General features: G+C 42.8%; 2 protein-coding genes across 9 annotated transcripts in view; both read right to left on the reverse strand.

The window, feature by feature from the left end:
* Nucleotides 1-7,826: 7,826 nt before the first annotated feature.
* CFAP298 (cilia and flagella associated protein 298) lies at nt 7,827-19,337 on the reverse strand. The gene is made up of 7 exons (XM_062573271.1): nt 18,938-19,337; nt 15,511-15,678; nt 13,629-13,696; nt 11,200-11,358; nt 10,572-10,703; nt 8,357-8,452; nt 7,827-8,251 (listed from the first exon to the last, which is right to left on the reverse strand). Exons 1-7 carry the CDS (start codon nt 19,074-19,076, stop codon nt 8,141-8,143), a joined length of 873 nt encoding a protein of 290 aa, XP_062429255.1. The 5' UTR covers nt 19,077-19,337; the 3' UTR covers nt 7,827-8,140.
* Nucleotides 19,338-19,636: 299 nt separating this feature from the next.
* The window catches only part of SYNJ1 (synaptojanin 1), a 67,170-nt gene continuing 63,931 nt past the window's right edge, over nt 19,637-22,875 (reverse strand). For 6 of the 8 annotated variants that reach the window (XM_062598388.1, XM_062598415.1, XM_062598407.1 and 3 more), the window contains one exon: nt 19,637-22,781. In XM_062598388.1, the coding sequence (XP_062454372.1) occupies nt 21,933-22,781 (849 nt within the window). In that variant the 3' untranslated portion in view covers nt 19,637-21,932. The remainder of the gene's footprint in view (nt 22,782-22,875) is intronic. The other 2 variants (XM_062598443.1, XM_062598433.1) reach the window with 1 other exon arrangement.

Below are 22,875 nucleotides of genomic sequence, written 5' to 3' on the forward strand. Positions count from 1 at the left end.
GGGGGGGAAAGGGCTGAGGGGGCTCATGGGATGGCTGGGCAGGTGGAGCAGCTCCAAGGACGAGGACACCCAGGTGCCCAGGTGTTCCTCCATCCAGAGTGCCCCAAAACACCCTAGCAGTGCTGGACACCAACGCTTCGTTATTAGTCAACCCCTCTCAAAACAGCCGCAGGACAGTCCAAAGTTAAAGTCAGGCTACTGTGGGGGAACTCCTCCAGGACCTGGCATCCCTGTTCCCCACCACTAAAATCGGTATTTTCCTACCCCGTAGAAGTGCTAAAGACACCAAAAGAATCACGATCACACGGGTGATTTGCTGCCAAACAGGGAGCTGTTGTCTTCTGGTAAGGGGCACAGGCTGCAGCTCCCCTAGAAGAACCTGCTTGCCCAAACACAGCCTTGCACCGCCTCTGCAGAGCCGCGGGGGCAAACGCGGGCGCACAGCAGCGTGTGCCTGCTCGAACGCCTCTTCAGACTCCGTGACAAAGCCTCGTCGCAAGGCATCAGGGAAAGCAGTTCTTGCTCAAGACAGTAGGTGGAGATTCACTCAGGAGACGCTCCCGTTATTAAATCGTTTATACTTTCATCGTTTGTAGGTTTACGGGAAAACACAGCGCATGCACGGCGATTCGTGCTCCCTCCCGCGTCAGGCCTGTTTCACTGTAACAGGCGCAAAGTGAAAAAGCAAGTGGATTTTGCTGGTTTATCAGTGCAAAAATGAGAAGCAGAAGTAGCGTAGCCAGCGCTGGCTTCGTTTCCAGACTGAAGGCCTGGAACCTAACCGGACCGAAGAGGGTGCTGCAGGTCAGCAGCAGCAGCACCGCAGGCAGAGCACTTCGGGGCTAGCCACGAAGCGAAGTCTCAGCCCTAAAATCTGTGCAGCTGCCCAGAAGAACAACCGAAGAAGAAAATATTTCCTTGGAGAGCTTGCAGGTTACGTGGTTGGCTCAGCACGCATGGAAGCAGCCACCGGTTTCAGGGCGGTGGGAATGCCATAAGTGTCTGAAAACAACGCTGCGTCTGAGGGAAGTTGCAAGCGAGTCGTTTTGGGGCTGGCACCTTTTATCAGGCTTTGCCCGGGTGTGACATTTGCGTGACGCCACAGCTAGGACCGCACAGCTGCTCTCCAGCTCTCTCGCGGGAAGCGCTGGTGACCAGCAGAGCAGCGCCCGGTGCGGGGATCACGAAGGAGAAGACAACGGAGAAGGCACAGGCAGGGCGCAGGACAAGCAAGGAGGTTTCCCCACGCCCAGGGGACGGCCCGAAGGCAGTCCGGGAAAGTAAAGCAAAACACGTGTGAGCAAGGGTGAAGGTCTGGAAATAGATATGGAAACCATTCAGCTGGCTTCAACTGCGTGTTGTGAAGTTTAACATGCAAATGGCTGAAAACATCCTTATTTTTGCAAGATATATGGTTGAACAATGGTAAGTTCAAAAATGGATCAAGGCAGGATTTCTACCATGGCTTTTCTTCAGCTCACAAAGCTCCCCCAGCTCACCCAACCCTTGCTGAAGTAAATAGGTCCTGCCAGGGAGTTTTGGACAGAGCCCCACTAAGGCTCTGCTGAGGCAGCAGTGAAATCTATGCTCATCTTCCTCGGAGAATGCACAAGTTTGGGTGCCAGGGGCTGAATTTCAGCTTGGGAGCAAAAACCAACATGGAGACCCTGCCAACATCTGCCGCACAGGCCTGCTGTGCTTACAGTGTGCCGAAACACAAAACAGCACGCAGCACTTCCCATATCTGTATCCAGAAGAGCCCATCTGTTAGTTGGCATCATGCTCTGAATTCAGCAGTCACACATGTATTTGTGGATATATATACGTATGTGACACAATGATTAACATCTCAACCACCGTGGATGAACACACCGTTCAGTCCCCGTAGCCAGCTGGCGTGCTGAGTATGAATGCCGTAGCTAGGGGTTACCTGAAATTTTTGCTCTTGAATAACAGTAAACACAGCAGCACAGAAGAGCACACACAACCCTCTGCCAGCCTGAGGGTGGTCACTCCCAGCCGCCCCAGCGGTCCTCCCACACCGAGCCCGGAGCAGGGCTAACACCAAGCCTACAGCTTTGTGGCCACCAGAGGTAGGGCCACGTTGCGCCCAGGCATCCTCAAGCTGGCCAAGAGAGTCTAAAGGATGAGTCTGGCTTTAGGCAGATGCAGAGGTGGGACTCGCATCAGCCCTCCGAGCTCTGCTGACCCACCAACGACAAGGGCCACGGCTCAGCCTCTTGCATTCACGGCCCTGGCTGATCTAGGCACTGTGCCAGCCGGCTTTGGCCAGGGCGTTTGGATAGACCCCCGGAAAATCAAGCCCTCAAGAGCGCTCCTTCAGTATTAGGAGACTGATTTGTGCTCCCATGGCCTCATTTATGGAGGAAAAAATCCAACCCCAACACGTAGTTGGCCCTGTAGCATCGCATCTTACTATGAACCAAGAAAAAACTACTTTTTCAGTACCGCAGAAAATGGTAGAATTTTTGGTTTCTCATACAGAAAGAGACAATTTCATGAACAGCTCTGTTGACAGCCTGGTTACAAACTGGCAGGAATCAGATCCCAGGAACACCGAGGCACACAGGGTACCTGGCAAATACACGGCTTGGGAGTCAGTGCAATAGTGAACACCTATTAACAATTCCTGTTACAGAGTAACTACAGCTACATGGATTTAACTGCATTTCTAGAAGATGGGTAAACACCGACCCAGTGTTATACAGCTCCTCAGACACTTCTGTACCAGGCATTTCATTTTTTTTTTTAATAGAGTAACAGTTCTAGGGAAGGTCCTCAAAGAAATTGTGGTAAGTCCTGGTCATCCTCTTCCCAAGATAGTGAAAGAGCTTGAAAGCTTTGATTGGAGCTCAAGGCCTTCTTCTAGGGTCAATCAGCTGTGAGATAAAAATCCATATAAAAATTTGTTTTGTCCAATGACAAGAGAACTGTCCTTTTCCTTTCTGAAATCAGGACACTGAACAACCTGATCTAATTCTGTAGTTGGATCTAATTGAGAACTGCATCCTTCTTTGAGCGTGAGGAAGGACCAGAGGACCTCAAAAGGTCCTTGCGACCTCAGTCACCTTGTGACTCTATCACTGGCTCTAATCACAATTGAAAGACAGCGATCGGAGCGGCCAGAACTGCAGTTTTAAGCCTTTTGATCATGTTGCAAGTTCATTACCTTTCCATCTGTCGTTAGCAAAAACTTTAAAGGACGTTTCTAAAAAAATCCCTCATCAGGAAAGACGTTCAATGTCCTTTTCTGAACGAGGCAGCAGGGCGTTGTTGGGGCAGGAAGAAACAGCGCTCCAAAACCATGACTGATCACTGCAGTATGGAAAATTATGGACTGAATCCTTAAACAGCACCAGCTATTGCTCAAACAAGAAACAAAGAACCGGTGGTAGGAAATACCACACCACTCCTGCAGTGACGCCCACAGACCCTTAAGCGGTAACATGAATTGCGGTTGTATACTGGAGGGAAGGGGAACCTACAAATAACGTTAACTGCAACATTATAAATACGTAATCTTACTTGGGCTTTATTACTCAGCCTTTATGGAGAGTTGCTCTCATAAACATAATCCTTGGGACAAAACAATAATTGCCTTTTTTTTTCCCCCTTAAGGAAGTACCAAATTTCCTATTTTTGCTATAAACTTCCTCACCCTAAATGCAAAATTGTTTTAGCTGCTGTACAGTACGTACTCACTTCAGCCCACTGCGGGGACAAGCACAGTCCTTGAAACTGCCCGGCAGGTAGTTTCCTCAGCAGACGCGATACCAGCTCCCAGCACGTGCACAGACGCGCACGCTCAGCGCCTCCAGGCGCTCTGCTTATGCCGTAGGCCATTTCCACCAGGCAGCATGTGGAGAATACGAGGGAGGACAGGAGAAGCCAGGCTGAAGGTGTGAGATCCTCCTCTTGACGTCCTCCACAGCCTCCGAGAGATAGGCCACGAGCTGCATCTTCCTCTGCGACCCCCGCGCCAGAGCATGCAGAGCCAGGAGGTCCCCGGCGGCTGAGAAATGCCGCCTCTCCTGGCAGGGCCGCGGCAGGGTGTCCTCATCCTTCCCCGGGGCCGGGTGGCAGCGAGCGGCGCCCCCAGGCCACACAGCGCCGGGCTCTCGGCTCCTGCAGTTATCCGGCCGGAGCAGGAACTGGAGTTGCAGGCGGGCAAGACGCCAGCGTGGCAGAAAGCAGCAGCTCCCCAGCTCCCTGCAGTGCTGGCCCCGCTCTTCCCTCCGTACCAGCACTCGCATCCCTGCCTGGGCACCTCCGCAGCCCACTGGGGACCCCTTCTCCCCTGACAGGACAGTCTGCGGTCCCTTTTCTTCATCAGGAAAACCGACTCGTTGGTGGGGCAGAGAAGCGGGAAACATGGTGGGAAAATAAAGGAAAATAAACACGAAAATGCAACTGGAGTATTTTAAAATGCACTGCATATATCAGGCTTACCCTGCTGTAAAACTTTCCACTACAGGAGCCAAATCCAATTCCCTAGTTGATTTTGTCCATTACCCTCGTGCAGTAGAATCAAACAAGAAAACATGTTTGCAAAAAACAGAACAGCTCACTGGCGGGGTGTGTCGGGGGGTAGACGCTGTGTGAAACCATTTCTGAAGGCAGAGCAGAGCTCTGCTGGGCAGCATCCGCCCCCACCTTCAGGCGTACTGGCAGACTGTAGTTGCATTGCCAACCCTATATAAATTCCCATTAATCAGAATGGGGACACAGCCACAAAATAAACATCTCTGAAAGTTCCCTTGTATGTGTCCTTTGATAGGAAACTCATTTTCCCCTCCAGAAGGACAAGTCAGTTATCAAACTTCCAGGAATAAACAGCTTAGAAGATAAAGTGCTTTGACAAATTAGCAAACCTAAGTGAAAGCGTTCATATCTCCCAATTCTCAACGTCTTTAAAGTAGATATTTAAATATCTGTAGGCTTGTGCTTTGTTCTAGCCCCCTTTCATCTTTTTCCAGAAAAGTTCGTTCATTTTCAGTCGAAACAAACGAATCCAGCAGATTGACAGCTGCCCCTGCTGCTGTGAGAACATTGATGCTCCGGATTTTTTTCCTCAGCTAGCACTGTTAATCAGGGCTAGGAGTTTTTTTGTCTGTTAGTTATTTCTTATGGTCACTTTTTCTTCATTTTAAACAGGATGTGACAAAATTACAAGCATCATAATCACAGGCTCCTATAATTCTAATGCCCCCCTCATACTCTTTTATAAAACGGCAATTAAAAGCATCCTTTCCACTGAAAGGTCAACTCTCAGCAAGCCTTGGAAATATAATAAAATTTCTCTGACTCCTTTGATAAATATGCCTGGCTGCACAGAAAACTCTGGTGGAAGCGCCCAGTAGTAACATATTATAGCTTTGTCACAGCAAACTAGTTGCTTGCAGTTGTAGATGTGCAATTGAATTTAAATTGCAAAATGCAAGCAGTATAGATACTTTACTGTATGTTATTTTCATTTTGTCTCCTCTGCTATTGAATACTTTTCATAGCATCAAGGACATTAAATCAAATGGCTAAAAGCCAACAATGACTTCAGTTATTTACAGGCCTGCAAGCCCACAGAAAAAGCTCTTCAGAATAATATTAATTTAAGATGAAAGCTCTATTTGTAAGATGGACTCAGTTTGATACTTTCAAGCATTCATTATAACTGATCCAAAACATCTGGGATACTTCCTGCCAAGGATACTAATCTCCATGCAGTTATGACAAAGTAACTAAAGAAAGTTACTTTCAAGCTAAGAGAAGCAGGCAGATAAGCACCCGCTCTAGGAATGTATTCTCCAGTGCATAAATGCTAATAAATAACTACCACTAGGAAAGGTCGTGGCGTAACCCTAGACCCCCAAGTGGGATCTCCAGAGCCAGAGGTTACGGAGCGGTCTGTCTCCTGGGAACCGTGCTGTCAGGTTGACAGGATGGTCCCGGCGGGTGCGAAGAGCAGCCTGTGGCACCAGGTGCTGCGTCGCTGCCAAGCATCAGCTCCCGAAGCCAGGCGAAAGACATGGGTGGTGGGACAAAAGCCAAAATATGGCACTGCTGGCTGTCCTCAGCCTGTTTTGTATACAAGAAAAGATGAGATTTTGGGGAGGGGAAGTGTTGTCACAAGGAGTATAGGGAACAAAAGTGATCCTTGGAGGAAATGAGTTTAGGAACCTCCGCATCATAACTCCCCATTGGATACAGAATATGCCAGACTTCTAAACAACTTACTTTAAAAAATTATAAACAGGGCCACATTTTTTTGTGCCTGACAAAACCACATAAGTAGTCTAAAATATTGTTAGAAAAGGAGGAAAAACAAATTTGCCACAACTCTAAATTATTAATCGATAAATACAGTCATTTGATTTTTAAAGTATACACACACATACACACACACATAAACATTACCCAAACAACAATAAAAAACACTCTCAAGGCAGAATGGTTTTTGGAGTTTGGGCTCCATACAATTTTCACACACATGTGAAACCAACTAAAGAGGGAATCACAATTTAGAGAGAAAGAGGAGGAAGAAGATTTTACATCTACAGAAGCTCCTTTAGAAGTCACAACAACTTCTAAACAACAGCAACACAGCAGCTCTGGCAACCTAAGCCTCTGATAACTGGTAGGACTGATCATGTGCTGGAGCTAGGTTGCCTAATGGCCTTTAGAATAAATCTGTGACACTCATAATTTTATCATGATTTCTGGAACTGCTGCCAATTGTAGTTACAGATCAAGAGCATTCATCATACCACTGTGGGCTGCAATGCCAGCAAAATCAAGAAATTATGTTATTTCTAGCTTTCTGGCTCCCTTGCTGCCCCAGGGTAACTGCTGTGTGAACGAAGACACCACTTTGGCTGCTGACTACAACTGCCCTTAGCAGAGTATGGGTTCACCTCTTCAAGACACACAGCTTATTCTCATGCACAATTCTCAAGGCGCCTTGCCTTTCCACTGTGCTACTACTGCTGACCACACACACCTACCTCCCCAAAGAAGCATCTCCTTTAAGGACATGGAAGTGGAAACATATAAAGCTTAGGGAAGTTGTTTTTAAGATATTAATTTTCCACCAGAATTCACTCTCAGGCATAAAGTATCCCAAACCAGAATCCTCTCTTCAAAAAGTAAGACAATACTTGCTTCAAGTCTATTTGAATTTCCTTTGTTAGTCTTGAATATAGAATTGATTGATGATGCATTAAAAAACTGTTAGTAGAATCTTAAACATCAAACTTATATTGAAAACAGCATATACTGGAAACATGGTGTAATAAATTAGATAGTTTTTCCCATTTAAAAATGCCAATTAATTATAAACAAAATATCTCTAATCCAATTATAATCTTAAAGTACTTTAAAGATCTTGCCCTATTAAGCTTGTTTTCATTGTATCCAATCCATTTGCAAGTGATGCTTATTTTTGTAAACAGATTTCTGTCAATCTCTATATAAAAGCACAATGACTAATAGCTTGTTCAACTAAATGAGCTTAGTAGGTTGGCTTGCAATGTCAAAGGAAACTAAAATCAAAGAATAAAAGTATTCTAGAAAAATTTTTATCAAATTTTTCCCAGTATTTTCACAAAATACTTCATTAAACAATTGTTAAAAGAGTTTAATTCATTTAAAAATGATGGCTTGAAATCAGCTATATTAAAATACAAACAATGGAATTTGCACTGGATTAGCCTGGGAAAATTGATTCTTATGAAAAACATTAAATTCAACAGACCACACTGTCTGAAAGAAATACAAGAGCCAAGAAAGCAAAAAGACCACTCAGAACAGTATTCAACATTCTAGTGCCTATTTATTAGATATATTAGTTAGGAAATAGTTTAATATTTCAAAAATTACAAGTTTCTAATAAAAATAAGAACTCTATAACAAGGTTGATTCCTTTTTTTTGCAGAGTCTAGTGCTGCTACAGTTACATAAAAGTGCAAACACTTATTGAAAAACTTAGGCTGAAACAGATGTCCACTAGGGAAGTAACAATCCCAGCCTTTGTCAGAAGAGTCTACTGCACACTAACACAACTCCTCTTTGCAAATAAGTGTATCAATCAAACAGCTTAAAGATGCAAAAAGGTATTTGCAGAGCTTCATCTTGGCCCCCATTTGATGTCTTTTACACCATGAAACTGTCTTTTCAAAGCATGGCTATCTGCCCACTCAGCATTTAGAAATGAGTCGTCATCATCCTCTTCTAGCTTCTGCAAACAGAACCAATAGGTGAAGAAGTCAGTGATCAATGTAACCTGCACTTCACGTCTGTGAAAGCAAGCCATATCACGCGCACAGTAAAAAGGCACTGTTACCTTAAGTTCCTCCTGCTTCTTGTAGTAATACAGCATCATCTGTTTTTGCTCTTCATGACTAATCACAGGTTCGCGTCCTGGAGCTCCTTGCCCCTTCTGAAAGAGAAACAGTAAATTTCATTTGTGATAGCATTTGCAACACAAGGAAAAATATGAGAAGCTGCTACACAAAGACAACAAAATCTTCTTCAGACAATAAGACTTCTCAACAAGGTCCTTCAGGACAAGAAAATCAATGGTAAGAAACCTCTGCCACATTAAGGTGAGAGTTATTCTTTCATCTTAGCGTCTCAATCATTCTGTTAGTTTTGTGAACATCAATAGGAGCAGCAGATAGGATTACTGAGCCTGTTTTACTTAAACTTCCACTCTGAAAGACATTGCAAATCTCTCACCTTTATGGCCTTTACAGCTGTCTCAGGATGAGCTCATCCATCTTTAGATTCTCTGCTAATACGTACACTAGATGGCATAAGGCTTTGTAAAGCCAGAAAGGAGGACAGTCACAAAACAGTATAGCTACTATAAATAAAGGAACTTTTTTTTTTCCCAAGGCAACTATCCTCATGGAAGAAATGATGCATACAGCAGAAAATAGCTGATGACAGCTATTGTCAACAATGGCAAAGAGAACAGTTTAAATGGGGACGATGAATCCTTTCTGGAACAAAAAAGATCTGAGGTGGTCTAAATTAGCTCTCCAACTCAAGAATGCAGGCATCCATCATCAGATAAGAAGAGGCAGAGAAACACTGTACTACTTTGCATTCTCTGAAGGGGACCATAAACTAATTAATCTGTAAGACAACTTTCCAGGGAGCCTATACCTCAATGGCTGTTGTGTAGTCACACAAGTTTTCAGTCACCCTGGTATGAAAGAGAAAACAGTTTTGCTCTGATAAATGACAACACATAAGCCTCTTGATTTAGCTTAAAGGAATTCTATTGCAGACACTTGCAGATAATAAGACCTGTTGTGGCCATTAATGCTTGCGGTAGCAGAGCAGCTCTTGCTGACATGGAAGTGAAACGCAGCTCTAGAGTATGAGCTATGGATAAGTACTCTCTGAGGCATCTGACACTCACAAATGCACATCTTGAATGTGATTATGTGTATAAGAGAAGAGTGAACATGTGGAAACACTTTCTGACAATGCTCTAGAAGTGAGTTAAAAAACATTCTTCCCTTCATCATGAGGTCACCGCATACGGCATTCTCACTAGAGCTGATCAGAAGAACTGCACAGTTACTACAACATCACCTTACCCAAGAAATAACAATCAATTGTAATAATTTAGTATGTAACTCCGACACTGCAAAAATATGGATCACTGTTGCATCAGATGCCAGTGTATGCTTAATGTCTGGCTTTTGCTAAAGCATCAGAGACCTATAAGCTGAGAAGTACAAAGAGGTCTTTGCAGCATTTTTGCTCATTACTAGGGAGGATGGCTCAGGCCTGTATTCACAGTTCATACAGAGGTCTCATCTGTTTCGCCACCTTTGATGACTGGACAGCTGGTAAATTTGGGTGCAGCCAAGAGGACAACTGGGTGGCACAGCCCAAGCAGTTTATTTTCCCTTCTTGCTCTGAGGGAGCTCCCACTGAACTCTTTCACAATATGTATCCTCTTGAAGATACATGTCCATGCTTCAAAGGCAAATGAGACAGCTTAAGGACACGCCATCAGGAAGACTCAGTACATCACAGGCAGGAAATCACTGATATACAGGCACTTTCTTTCAAAAAAAAAGAACAGACAATAAAGGGGGGTAGAATCCACACTTCATACACACAAAGCATTAAAATTGATTTCTAAAGGCCAAGGTAGAGGAAAAAAACAAACATTTGCAAAGGCAGTTAGAAAAACAGCATAGATTGAACAAATGGGTCTGTTCAGTAGCTGTGGATACTGAGAAGCAACTGAGAGCTCATCAAGGTTTTGACTGGTTATATTTAGTGCATTTTTAAATCTTCATCAGATGTCTTTGCTGTACTTTACAAAAGTACTATGGAGTAAGTAGTGACAATTACCATATTTAACTGATGGACAAAGGAATTAATAACAATACTTAAAATAGGTGTACAGTTTTAAGACACTCAAGCTGCAACTAATCTAATTCATTTTATACATCTACTGGCAATTCTCTTCCCTGCAGAATTAGATAGCCGAGGATGAATAACATGTAAAGAAAACTTCCAGCAATACTTACTTTCTGTATCTTGACAATGATCGTTGTTTTCTCATTTTTGCCTACATAGTCAGAGAGCAGTTTCGTTTCTTTCAATTCCTTTGCTGCCCACCATAATTGTGCTTCTGATTCTTTTATAACTTCAAGTCCAGCCTGTGACAAACAAATGCACAAGAGAGAAGAAATGTTTATGTTAAAGGGAAAAAAAGGGGGGAAAAAAAGAAAAACTTTATGGGAAAATCCTTCTGGAATGGCAATGTGATTCATCTGCTTTTATGCTCTACTTTGCTACACCTTTCTCCTCATATCAAACTACAGCAATTTGGTTCCCTTGTTAAAATCTTCCATTTGATTTTGATGCAACAGAAACTCTGGGCAATGAATTCTCAAAGCTGCCATTACAAAGAAAATAGAAGCTATTTACAATGGGTCCCAGATTTACCTGAACTCAAATTTTGTATGGGACTTTGGAAACAAACTTCAATCATCTCAATTTTGTGACACTACTCATGCCTTTTTTAAAAAAATCTATCGAAGATATTAAACAAAATTAGACATACACAGGAAAACAAGTAACCTGAACTGCTAAAACGGAGAACATAAATTTAGCATAAATTTAACCTAGACACCACATATAATCCAAATATACATGAGTTCCTGACAAGTCCTCTTTATCTTCAAACTCCATCCTAATTGGATCATGTGGAGGCAATCCCATTGGATAGACAATCATCACGGCCCCTCGGAGCTGGTCCAACGCATCTTTCACCATCTCCATATTGACACACACATTGGCCTGAACTTGTTTCTGAAACACAAGCAGAGACTGTTGCTAAATTTAAAAGAATGTGAAGAAAGAGTTTGCTTTGTAGTCTGTTCAAAAGTTCATCAGTGAGATATTTGAGCAAAGCTAACTGGCAGCATAAAAATATTGTGAGTGAAAATTTTCTCCTTTGAATATTGATTTCTGATTTCATCAAAACACCTTCCATCCACCCACCCACCCACAATTTAAGTTGCTTACACTGGCAAAAAGGAGAGATCTCAAATATCCATTATATGGTATTGGAAGCACTTAATAACAAACGTCTGAGGAAAACAGGCATTCAAACAAGTACACATATGACTGTGGAAACTGGATGGGGAATCTTTTGTTGCAAGTACTTGTTATTCACGAACAGGATAAAAACAGTCAAATTCAAGTGAGGGCTACAGAAGAGGCCTCAGATCTGAGACTTAAGTGAAAAACAGAGTACACATGAGCAAAAGAGTAAATCATGGCTCACGTAGAGATCTTTAACATCAAATACACTTGAAATCATTCCAAACCATACTGTAACAGATAGAGAAAAAACAAGACAGAGCTGGAAGAGGATTATTAAAAATTATTTGCTTATGGATTTAATAATTCTAATATTTTAATAGCAAGGTTTATAAAAGAGAAAGGACTAAGAGAATGACGCCTCCTTGTGGACATTATTAAACCAGTTAACTGGCAAGTATGATAGGTTTCTAAACTTCAGAGGACCCACTTTTTTCCTAATATACAGGCATTTCTCCATTTTCATCACTGTAAAAATGAAACCTTGGCTTTGAAAACTAATCCACCCTCAAAGCGTGCTGATCATATTTCTAGGCATTTACTTAAATATGTGTGGCAATCAACAACAGTAACACTTGTCTAGCTCTCACACAACAGGACTTGCCAAAGCCAATTCACAACCTATCTTTTAATTTCATTCACCAGTGAGCTGCAGCAATTTCTGGCGTGAAAAGGCATGCAGTGTAGCAATTTTGTAGAGTAAATGACAGCATGGTATATAGTTGTAAGCTTCAACCAGACAAGCCTGCAAAGTGAAGACCAAATCTGCAGGATATTTCTTCCTGAATAAATAAAACTATATACTATTAACTTCTCTATTTTTAGAAAAAGAGTTGGTCAGTTACAATCCAACTTGAAAAGAAAAGTCTATCTGGAGAAAATCTTTCAAGTCCAAAGGACGTAATCTGAAACATCTCTCATTTTATGCATATTTTGCTGCAATTCAGAACAGTTTGATTGAAATCTTACAAAAAATTTAGAAAAAGTGTGCTGCAGCTCAGCACACTGGAAGCACTGTTAGGTGACAGGGCAGTTTCTCCGCTTGCCTCCAACAGAACCGCAAGGCTTTTGGGGACCCAAGCTGATCACTCCAAATGACTGATACAATACTGGTATCAGCAATGAAACTGTCAAGAAGATCAATTTAACTGCACAGGTAACAGTAAAAATCTGTAATTTTATCTATTTGTATACCTAGTTCAAAGCTGCTTTAAAATTCCACAAATACAATTTCTCAGATTCCCTATAGGCATGGGAGGAAAAGATTACTTACAAAGATTTACAGGAAAAAACAAATTTATAATAAATATTTCATTTTTGCTTCAAATTCATGTGAAAGCTGAGACTCAATACAGAGTATCTGAATATTTGATAAAAGTAATGTTCAATAGTTTAGAAAAGTAATGTTCAATAGTTTAGACCACAGTCCCACCAGGGCATCCCCTCATGCTTATCTTAAGGCACACAAAGTCATTGAGACTCAGCAGGCATCTATCCAAGTGCTTATAAGGCCACAGCCCAATCTAAGAGATTAGAACACATTCTTCAATTAATTACACATAAAACTCAAAAGACTATGTTAATGAGCAAAAGGCTTTTGATTCCAGGAATATCATAGAATGTAGTTAATTTTTCACTAGAAAACCTGACAAGCATTCACTTAAAAAAATGCATCAATAGCAAATTAAGAATGTGTGGATAAAATTAAATGCAATTTAATCATTTAGTCTAGGCTGCCAGCATTCGCTTGGAATTTAATACCTGATTCTTTAACTTGTTGAACCAGCTTGCCAAAAGCCATTAAGAAAATGATTAACAGAATTGTCACACTTTTTATTAGACTATTTACATCACTTTGTGACATTATTCAAAACTGTTACCCTTGGCACTGAAGAGGTATTTTTTCTTAAGCAGCCTAACTACAAAGCATCCACTTAAAAAGTTGCACATACCACAGGTTGCTTCAGAAAACTTACCTTAGAGATTAATGCCTTAGCTTCCTCTGTCGTCTTTCTTATAACTTGCTGCATTTTTTCATTTGGAGCTTAAAAAAAAAAAAAAAACAGAGAGAGAGAGAGAGAGAGAGAAAGAGAGAGAGAGAGAGAGAGAGAGAGAGAGAGAGAGAGAAGTGTGTTCAATAGCCTACATTAACATTACCTAGCATAAAATCACAGCAAACAATCTGTCCAGGTTATTGTCCACTACAAGTAAATTAAACACGATTAAAACGCAAACAACAGATGCACTACTAACTTGTAGTCAATTTACTAGTCTCATAGTTCATTATCATATTGCTGACCAGTCTAAGAAACAAAACAATATTTCTCATGGGATAGTTACATTTATCTTTCCACAAAGACATCTGACTGGTGTTTGGAATTTCATTTGAGATAAGAATACTAAGTAATAAAAGACAATGGCCATAATCTCAGGCCACAGCCTAAAAGAAGGTTTTCTTTCCATGCTGTACCTATGACTATCGTGGGCAGTACTGGCGGATGCATCGTCAGCAGGAACAACAGCTTGGACTTCTCTGACGTTTTTGTAATTAAAATCTCAGTCTACACAGCAGATGTAGTTTCACAAATACAATATACGCTTTATAGCATGCTTTTATCCACTAATGAATAAATGTCAGGGCACAACTATAGGTAAAAGTGGTACTACCCTCATGCTAAAGTTGTTTGCAAATTTTTTACTGCAAGGCCTTACATTAAGCTTACAGCTCTGCCAAACTCCGAACCAAAATCCTCATGCCAATTGCCTGCCACAAGCCAGGCTTTGTCTGCATGACTATGCAAGAGAGAGATTCAACTACTTCTGAGAACATAGTTAAGAAGGAAATCTTAATTATATTATAAGCTCTTAACATAGTTCAGCAAGGGCTTAAATTTGAATGTATAGTGTTTTATGTTAGGAAAATTATTTTCCCCTAAGACAGACATGTGGTATAAGCTGTTTATGTATGCCAGACTAACACTGTAACAAAATTATTCAATTATCTCATCTTAATTGAACTGCCCTGCAGTCCATGGCTAAAGAGCTGCCTGCTCCAACAAGTGTTGTTGTGGTGTCGGGAGCACAGGAGTAAGACAACAGTCATGGCTTCTTCTGTACTCCTGGCCCTCATGCTCTCGACTCTAAGCTGGTGGTGGTGCTTTATACACATACCAAGTACTATGGCAAAAGCATTTGGCAGAAGTATGCTGAGCAGAATTAAAAGAGACAGGAAGGGAATTCAGTAAGTCAGAGTCACAATGAATGAGGAAAAGAAGAGCTATTAGAAAAACAATCAGTTCTCTGAAGGTAGCTTGGAGACACCGGAGAAAAACATTACAGAAGTATGCATTTACAAATGGGGAGAATAAATTAAGGTCAACTTTGCTTCTGATACTTATTTGCTTATTTTTGGAGTTTACTTCCAAATATTATGCTTACAAAGTTGACTAGCATAAACTAGAATACATGCTGAAGAAAGATAATACTATTTAGGCTTTTAAACCAACATTATACCAGGTTCTAATCAAAGGTAGAATATTTAATACCCAAGTCTTACTGACAGTTTAGCTGAATTCTTGCGAAAATACTCTCCTTACGCAGCTGCTACTTAAACAGGTCCATTAGTGCCTTTAAAATCATTTATTTATAGGATGATTTTTACAATAATAGCAAACAAATATAGATTGGCTAATGTGTTGGCCTGGTATGAACTGTACATGTAATATTTACTTGATTTTCTCTTTTGCCAGGGCAGTGAAGTAAAAATGAAAGGTCAAGAATTATGATTATCACATTCCTCATGAAATCATACATTATTTATCTCGCAGAGAAAGAAAAATATATCTGTATGCTATTTACCATGTCCATTCCTTCGTCCAATTTCGTCCTTTTTAAAGACACTTCCACCACTTGGCACACATTTTTCTGCCCATTCATCCTTTAATTTCAGTTCTTCAATTTGTTCATCTGTCAGTCCTTGCATGTTAGGAGGCAAGAAAATCCCATGCTCTGCCAGCTCCTCCATCTCTTAACAGCATTTAGAACATAAGATTAGAAATCTTGACATATAATTTACAAAAACCTTTCAAAATATATAGAAGCAGGCAAACCTTATTGACGAGTTTCAGTTTTTAAATATCTATGTAAATAAAATAAATAAGGATTATATAATTCATATGTTTTATGTTACAGCATGTATACAGTAGCATGTGAAACAACATAAGCTGTAAAACAATGGGGGAATGAAAACCGAGATGATGCTTGTTGGCCATAAATCTTTTCTTATTGGTACTTCACTTCCACGAGTGCTGAGGGAGCTGGCAGATGTTATTGCCAGGCTGCTCCCCATCATCTCTGAAAGGTCATGCAGAACTGGAGAGGTGCCTGAGGACTGGAAAAAAGCCAATGTCACGCCAGTCTTCAAAAATGGCAAGGAGGACTAAGGCCGGTCAGCCTCACCTACATCCCAGGAACAGCTCATTCTGGATGTCATCTCCAAGTATAGGGAGGAAAAGAAGGTGATCAGGAGTAGCCAGCATGGATTCACCAAGGGAAATTCTGCTTAACCAACCTGACAGCCTTCTATGATGGAATGACTGGCTGGGTAGATGAGGAGAGAGCAGTGGACATTGTGTACCTTGACTTCAGCAAGGTTTTGACACTGTCTCCCATAACATCCTCCTAGAGAAGCTCAGCAAGTGTGGGTTAGACGAGTAGACTGTGAGGTGGACTGAGAACTGGCTGAAAAGCAGAGCTTGGAGGGTTGTCCTCAGTGATGCAGAGTCCAGTTGGAGGCCTGTGGCTAGTGGAGCTCCCCAGGGCTCAGTATTGGGTCCCACCCTCTTCAACTTATTCATCAATGACCTGGACAAAGGGGCAGAGTGGCTCCTCAGCAAGTTTGCTGATGATACCAAGCTGGGAGGAGTGGCTGACACACCAGAGGCCTGTGCTGCCATTCAGAGAGACCTGGACAGGCTGGAGAGCTGGGCAGAGAGGAACCTCATGAGGTTCAACAGGGGCAAGCGCAGAGTCCTGCACCTAGGGAAAAATAACCTCATGCACCAGTACAAGCTGGGGGCTGACCTTCTGGAGAGCAGCTCTGCAGAGAAGGACCTGGGAGTGCTGGTGGACAAACAAGTTGACTGTGAGCCAGCAATGTGCCCTTGTGGCCAAGAAGGCTAATGGTCTCCTGAGGTGCATTAGGAAGACTGTTGCCAGCAGGTGGAGGAAGGCGATCCTGCCCCTCTACTCAGCCCTGGGGAGGCCTCATCTCGAGGACTGTGTCCAGTTCTGGGCTCCCCAGGACAAGAGAGACATGGAGCTACTGGAGAGAGTCCAGTGTAGGGCTACGAAGATGATCAGAGGGCTGGAGCATCTGCCCTGTGAGGAACGGCTGTGAGAGCTGGGCCTCTTCAGCCTGGGGAAGAGAAGCCTGAGGGAGGATCTTATCAATGTGTATAAGTACCTGAAGGGAGGGTGTCAAGGGGATGGGGACAAACTCTTTCCAGTGGTCCCGTGTGACAGGACAAGAGGCAATGGGCACAAACTGAACCACAGGCAGTTCCACCTGACCATGAGGGGGAATTTCTTCACTGTGAGAGTGACAGAGCACTGGAACAGGTTGCCCAGAGAGACTGTGAAGTCTTCTTCTCTGGAAATAGTCACAACTCACCTGGATGCAACCCTGTCTAACATGCTCTAAGTGACCCTGCTTGAGCAGGGAGATTGGACTAGATGATCTCTAGAGCTCCCTTCCAACCTTACCTATTCTGTGATTCTGCAATTCACTGGTCAGCTTTGGCTGGCTGCACATTTCTTTTTCTAAAGTAGTTTGGGAAAATAACTTCTTTCAAAATGGAAAAATGTTTTATTGTTATGCAGTTACGAATTTCTTCACAGTAGAGAGAACGTGTATCTGGACTGCCACATCAGACCCAAAGGATCAGTCACGCCCAGCATGAAATAAACAGAAGTCTCCATATTAATTTATGTCTTGATAAAGAAACAACTGTACTGGGCAGTTCTGGCTGAGACAGCAAACAGAGATAAGTGTAAATACTAGTTACCAACACACAGCCTAGCCAGCAAGAACAGCGTATGGATGCAGCTTGGTCAGGCATATCAGGAACATCAGCAAACAGCTGCTCCTTTGCCTCAACTACAGCATCTGATACTTTGCCTACAGGTTCCAGTCACCACTTTCCTCCAGAACAATTTATCCATCTGTCAGCCCACAGCATCATATTTTCTCCTTCAAGGCCCTGAAGCCTCTTTACCATCATCTCATGAATAAAAGCACATTAGTCTTGCAACAGAAGGAGATGTCCCAAGAAATGGCCAATCTGCTCCTGTGGCCAGGAATATGCACAGACAAGAACATAAAGACTAAGACTACATTAGCAAGTACTGTGGAGCAACAGCAGGAGAAAGAAAGAGTTAGTGCTGAAAATCTGACATCCACATTATCTGTGTATTGTAATTTTTTATTAACCTGAAGTCTAGTTTCATGCACTGAACATGTGTTAGTGGTTGGAGGACATCCAATGTAGATAGGCTGCATCCTTCAGGAGAATCTCATCTGAAGGCAATACAGTGTATGCATTTCCAGTCTGATCTGCAATGCAGACCAAAGCATGGTCTGTAGAGACAATAGAGAAATAGTCTTCAAAAGCACACTCCTCATTGGAGCTAAAATAGTAGTTTAGAGGCATCCAGTAGGTACTCCCACTGGACAACGGCTGCCTAGCACCCACCATATGCTAGACAACACCAGAATTCTGTTCACACGTTGGTTATGTTTCTACTCATGAAGCATTTATACAGCCATGGTGGGACAAGATGCCCTACAGCTCAGTCATTCTGTAGCTGACTCCCCAGTCACGTCTTGGGCAAAGCTCAGAGCTATCCGAACCTCAGGGCCCACCTCCGCTAGGAAGCTACAGAAAATTAAAAAACACAGAAGGTGGGACTTTACGTAAGGTTTGCGGGGCGATTCCCTGTACTCTTCAGCTTCGGCAGGAGAGGCTTGGCTGCCGTTAACCGGGGAGGTAGGAGGCACTGCTTAACTTCTGCGCAGCACAGGACTCCTGCAAGGCGCTGCGGCCAGGTGACCGCGCAGCGCCGCCCCTCGCCCCCTCACGCGGCAGCCGGGGGAGCAGCAGTGCCGCCGGCACGGGGCGGCAGCGCAGCCGCGAGCCGGGAGCCTCTCCCGACCGTTGGTGGTGGTGGTTGGGGTGAGGTGTGTGTGTGGGGGAGCAATGGCGGGCAGGCCGAGGCGGGCCGGTACCTGAGCAGAGGCGCTGCACCTTCAGCCTGCCGTTGTAGATGCGGGCGACGAGCGGCGCCAGGTCGGCGAGGCGGTCACTGCCGGCGACCTCCAGCAGGAACTGGCTCTCATCGCCGCGCTTCACGTGCAGCCGCACCATGGCGCCACCCAGCCCTTGGCGACGGCGGCCCCGCTCTGCGCCTGCGCGGGACGGCGGCGGGCCCCCCCCCGGCTCTGCGCCTGCGCGGGACGGCGGCTCCCCTCCCCCACAGCGACGGCTCCGCGTCCCTGGATACCGGCCGCTGGAGGGGCAGATGGGCGGGGACGAGCCGCCCACGGCGCTTCTCGGGCCCCGTGCGGGCACCGCGCCGCCCGCCGCGGCACCCCGGGGCCTCCCGCGCACCCACCGAGCCGGAACCGCCTGCAACGCTGCCTCCCTCCCGGCGCTGCCCTCCAGCGCGCAGCCGCTTCCGCCCCCGCCCACCGCCTCCGGTGGCTGCGTCGCGGAGCTCTCTTAAAGGGCCAGCGCCCGCGAACAGCCGGTGAGGCGCCGCTGCGCGCGGCCGGGACTGGGCAGGGCCGGACTGGCTGTGACGTCATCACGCCTCCTCCGTGCAGCTGTGCCCGCCCCGCTCCAGCCCTGAGGGGCCCCGGGGCGCAGCGCAGCTGACAACAAAAATAAAGACAAAAATAAATAAATACATAAGTAAAAAGAGAATGTCCGAAGGGCAGGTATATTTATTTCATTACTACAACACCGCCGTCCGCAGGGCGTACATATAAGGAACGTTTTATGCCGTGATTTTCAATACTGCAGTTCTGTACAGTATACAGTCATAAATACCGTGTGCCACAAGCTACAGATTTGTTACATTTAACAGAGCAATTTACCACAGGGAACACAGAATTCATGAACATGTGCTGAGCATTTCTAATTGTACTTCTTAGTATTTTTCAGAGCTTCTGCCAGTAATTATTTTCGTTAATACACGTTACAGTGGTTATCTATATATATATATACACACGCTATATTTTTGGAGTATTTTTTGTTACCTTTGCAGTACTTTACTGTCAAGCTCCATAATCCCGTAAAGTGTAGAGGTGCTGTATACCGGGTTCATTTTAGACAGTAGTTTTTAATCACTGTAATCAAATAATCGATGAAGAACATATTTATCACCTGACTCTCACTAGCAAAAGCTCCCAAAATAAAATTGTTTTGCTAATGTAAGAATATACCAAAACACCAATCACACAGATGTTAATAGCAACAGTTTAAAACAAGGTAATTCACATACTGAAGCACAAAGATTATAGTACCACTGCTGTTTAAAACGTCCAAGTACTACTTAATGACTGGAACAGAAAAAAGCACAATATAAAACTCACTATAGTTACTTCCCTATCCAACTGCAGCTCGTGGCTAACCATATACTGTTGAAGGAAGAGGGGATTATTTTATAAATAATGTTTTGATTAGCATTTGAGAATTTAAAAAAGTACTGTCATTATGCATTTTGCTACTATAAATATAATGCGTGTATGTTGTGTTTCAGACACAACTTTGGTAGAACCAGTACAGTTTCTTTGCAAGTAAGCCAATGAGTGTGTGCATCTGCAGTCCCCCGCGAGATGGCCACATGGTGATGCACTCAGCTTCTGCTGAAAGTACAGAACAGCATTAGTAAGTTATGTCCTACGATACTGTGATTTGTGAAGAGAACTGCAGGGTTTTTTTTAGCATATGTAAACAGAGCTAAGGAAATCGGTTAAATTGCCTCGAGAAAATAAAATATCACATTTGTGTAATTTAATGTGTATTCCACAAAACCATAAAAGCAGAAACAGTTGCTTCTATATAGTAAAAGATGTAGAAATGTGACTCGGTCTTCGATGCAAAGCAGCACCACGCGTAAGTTGTCACTGCCCCTGGGGAACGAAGGGTCACTGACTTAGCTCAGCTGCAGAAGTGACAGAATGATACTGCTCAGCTCAGAGGACTGCTGCTCTCCTGTTTTCTTCGAAGGCAAGATTTGAAGATGCAGCAGCAAGCCTAGTAGATGCTGGGCAGACAGCCCAGATACACCAGATGACTTTCTCCATCTTCTGATGTGGTAACATGACTGCTGATTTCCTCACCTAGGTCTTTCTACAAGACAAGAAAGCCCTTTCAACATGCAAAACTAGAGCAGGACAAACCAACTGTAGTATGTTGTTTGCAACTGGTAAAACCTGCTTTTTATATCAAAGCAGAAGGAGAATTTTTTCTAGAGGTCAAAGGAACACTTTTATCAGTTGTTTCCAATTTATGTAAAAAAATCTTTAAAATAGTAATGAATAAATGAATGAGATGGAAGAATTATTCTGAATTAATGCTAGTGAATGTGTGTCACAATATTTAAAAGCTGAAATGTATCGACACAAAATTAAAGTCAAATATTGAATATATTAATACACAGTCGTATTTTGAAACTAAACTATCTTTGTTGTGCCTCAAATTCAAATATAAACCTTACAAATCTCCATAGCCTCTGTTATAAATTAAACAACTTCTAAACAATATTTGTCAACATTCAAATCTGAACAGACTTTGGCAGCTCTTTGGTAAATACTTATAAATATCAATTAACAAAACAGTAAAAAGGGAGTGGGAAGTCTACCAGGAGGGAGCCTCATTTTTTAAATTCCTCGAGAGGGGAACAGAAGTGAAAGAGCTCCCTAAGCAAAAACTATTTCCAAGATCGGTATATTTTATTGAGATTAGTAGTTTTTCCTTTTTTTTTCCTATCCATTCAAATACTATTACATTTAGATTTCAATAAATCTCAGACAATCTTTTTGTGCTCTACCATATATACATATTCAAAATTTTTACACAAACAATAGCGGCTGTTTATGAGTAGAGTTAAGTTTCAGTGCATTTGACAATCAGTTATTGCACACAGAATAATCTCAAATGCCCAATTATTCTACTGGATAAACGTAGCAACAAATATAACCTCATATTTTTGAACATCTATCTTTCTGTAAAATCTTGCATTGGTGACACCTTAGGTACCGAAGTGAAAGGATCTGCAGGGGATCTGTTGCTGGTTATTCTTGATGGTGTAGGAAGTGCGGGTGGTCTTCTTGCTGGCATTGTATAGAAGCAATCAGTAGAACTTTTATTCCAGTCATTATCAAAGTTAAAGTCTGAGCCAAGAAAAGTATTTTGTTCAGTGCCCAGCAAATCTGGAGATCCAGCTGACTTCCTGGAACTGATTTGTTTAAAATCTGGAACACTTTTAGATGGCTTTAGCTTTGCATTGAAATTCTCATCATCATCAAATGTTACCCATCCTTTTGGCTGTACATTTTCTTCCATAAAAGATCTACTTTGCAAGCAAAACTTGTTTTCAAATGCATCAACAGAAAATACAGGCTTGCTTGTATTACAAGTGTGGGGATTTAGAGAGGGGAAAGGATTGCAAGCAGTGTGCCCTTCTAATAAATGTGAAGTTATTTCAGATTCTTGAGTTTCTGTTCTAAATGGGTTTCCAGCATTAAGAATTCTTTCAGTGAACGGATTTGTGCAGTTCAGTTCAGTAACAAATGGATTTGGAGAGCTGCGTGTATGTTCCTGGGATTTGTTAAAGGTTGGAATAGGAGGCATTGCTGGCATGCAATTTACATTACGCAAAGTATCTGCATTTCTTTGTGTTGCAGAAGGCAATTGTATCAACTCCTTTTGGTTTAAAGTTGGAACAGGTGATGTTCGAACAGATGTCTGCATCTTTGACACAAGCAGCTTAAATGACAAATCTTCAAAGGGGTCACTGTTTAACTGTGTTTCAAGCTTAGTGGCATAGGTTCCATTTGTTTTAATCTGGAAAGAAAGAAAGGTGCTTAGTAATCATGTGGCTTTCTTTTTTTTTTTAAAAAAAAAATTCTTAATAACTCCCCATTTCTCATTGTTCTAT

Source organism: Rhea pennata, chromosome 1, assembly GCF_028389875.1.
Source record: "Rhea pennata isolate bPtePen1 chromosome 1, bPtePen1.pri, whole genome shotgun sequence".
Taxonomy (NCBI): domain Eukaryota; kingdom Metazoa; phylum Chordata; class Aves; order Rheiformes; family Rheidae; genus Rhea; species Rhea pennata.

Excerpts from the sequence above, each read along its gene's own strand:
- CFAP298 (XM_062573271.1), bottom strand. The coding sequence starts at position 19,076 with ATGGTGCGGCTGCACGTGAAGCGCGGCGATGAGAGCCAGTTCCTGCTG. Across the intron at positions 13,697-15,510 it reads TGGACGAAGGAATGGACATG|CTCCAAATGAAAAAATGCAG; the intron begins GTAAATAGCATA and ends TTTTTTTTTAAG. Across the intron at positions 8,252-8,356 it reads AGAAGCAGGAGGAACTTAAG|AAGCTAGAAGAGGATGATGA; the intron begins GTAACAGTGCCT and ends TTCTGTTTGCAG.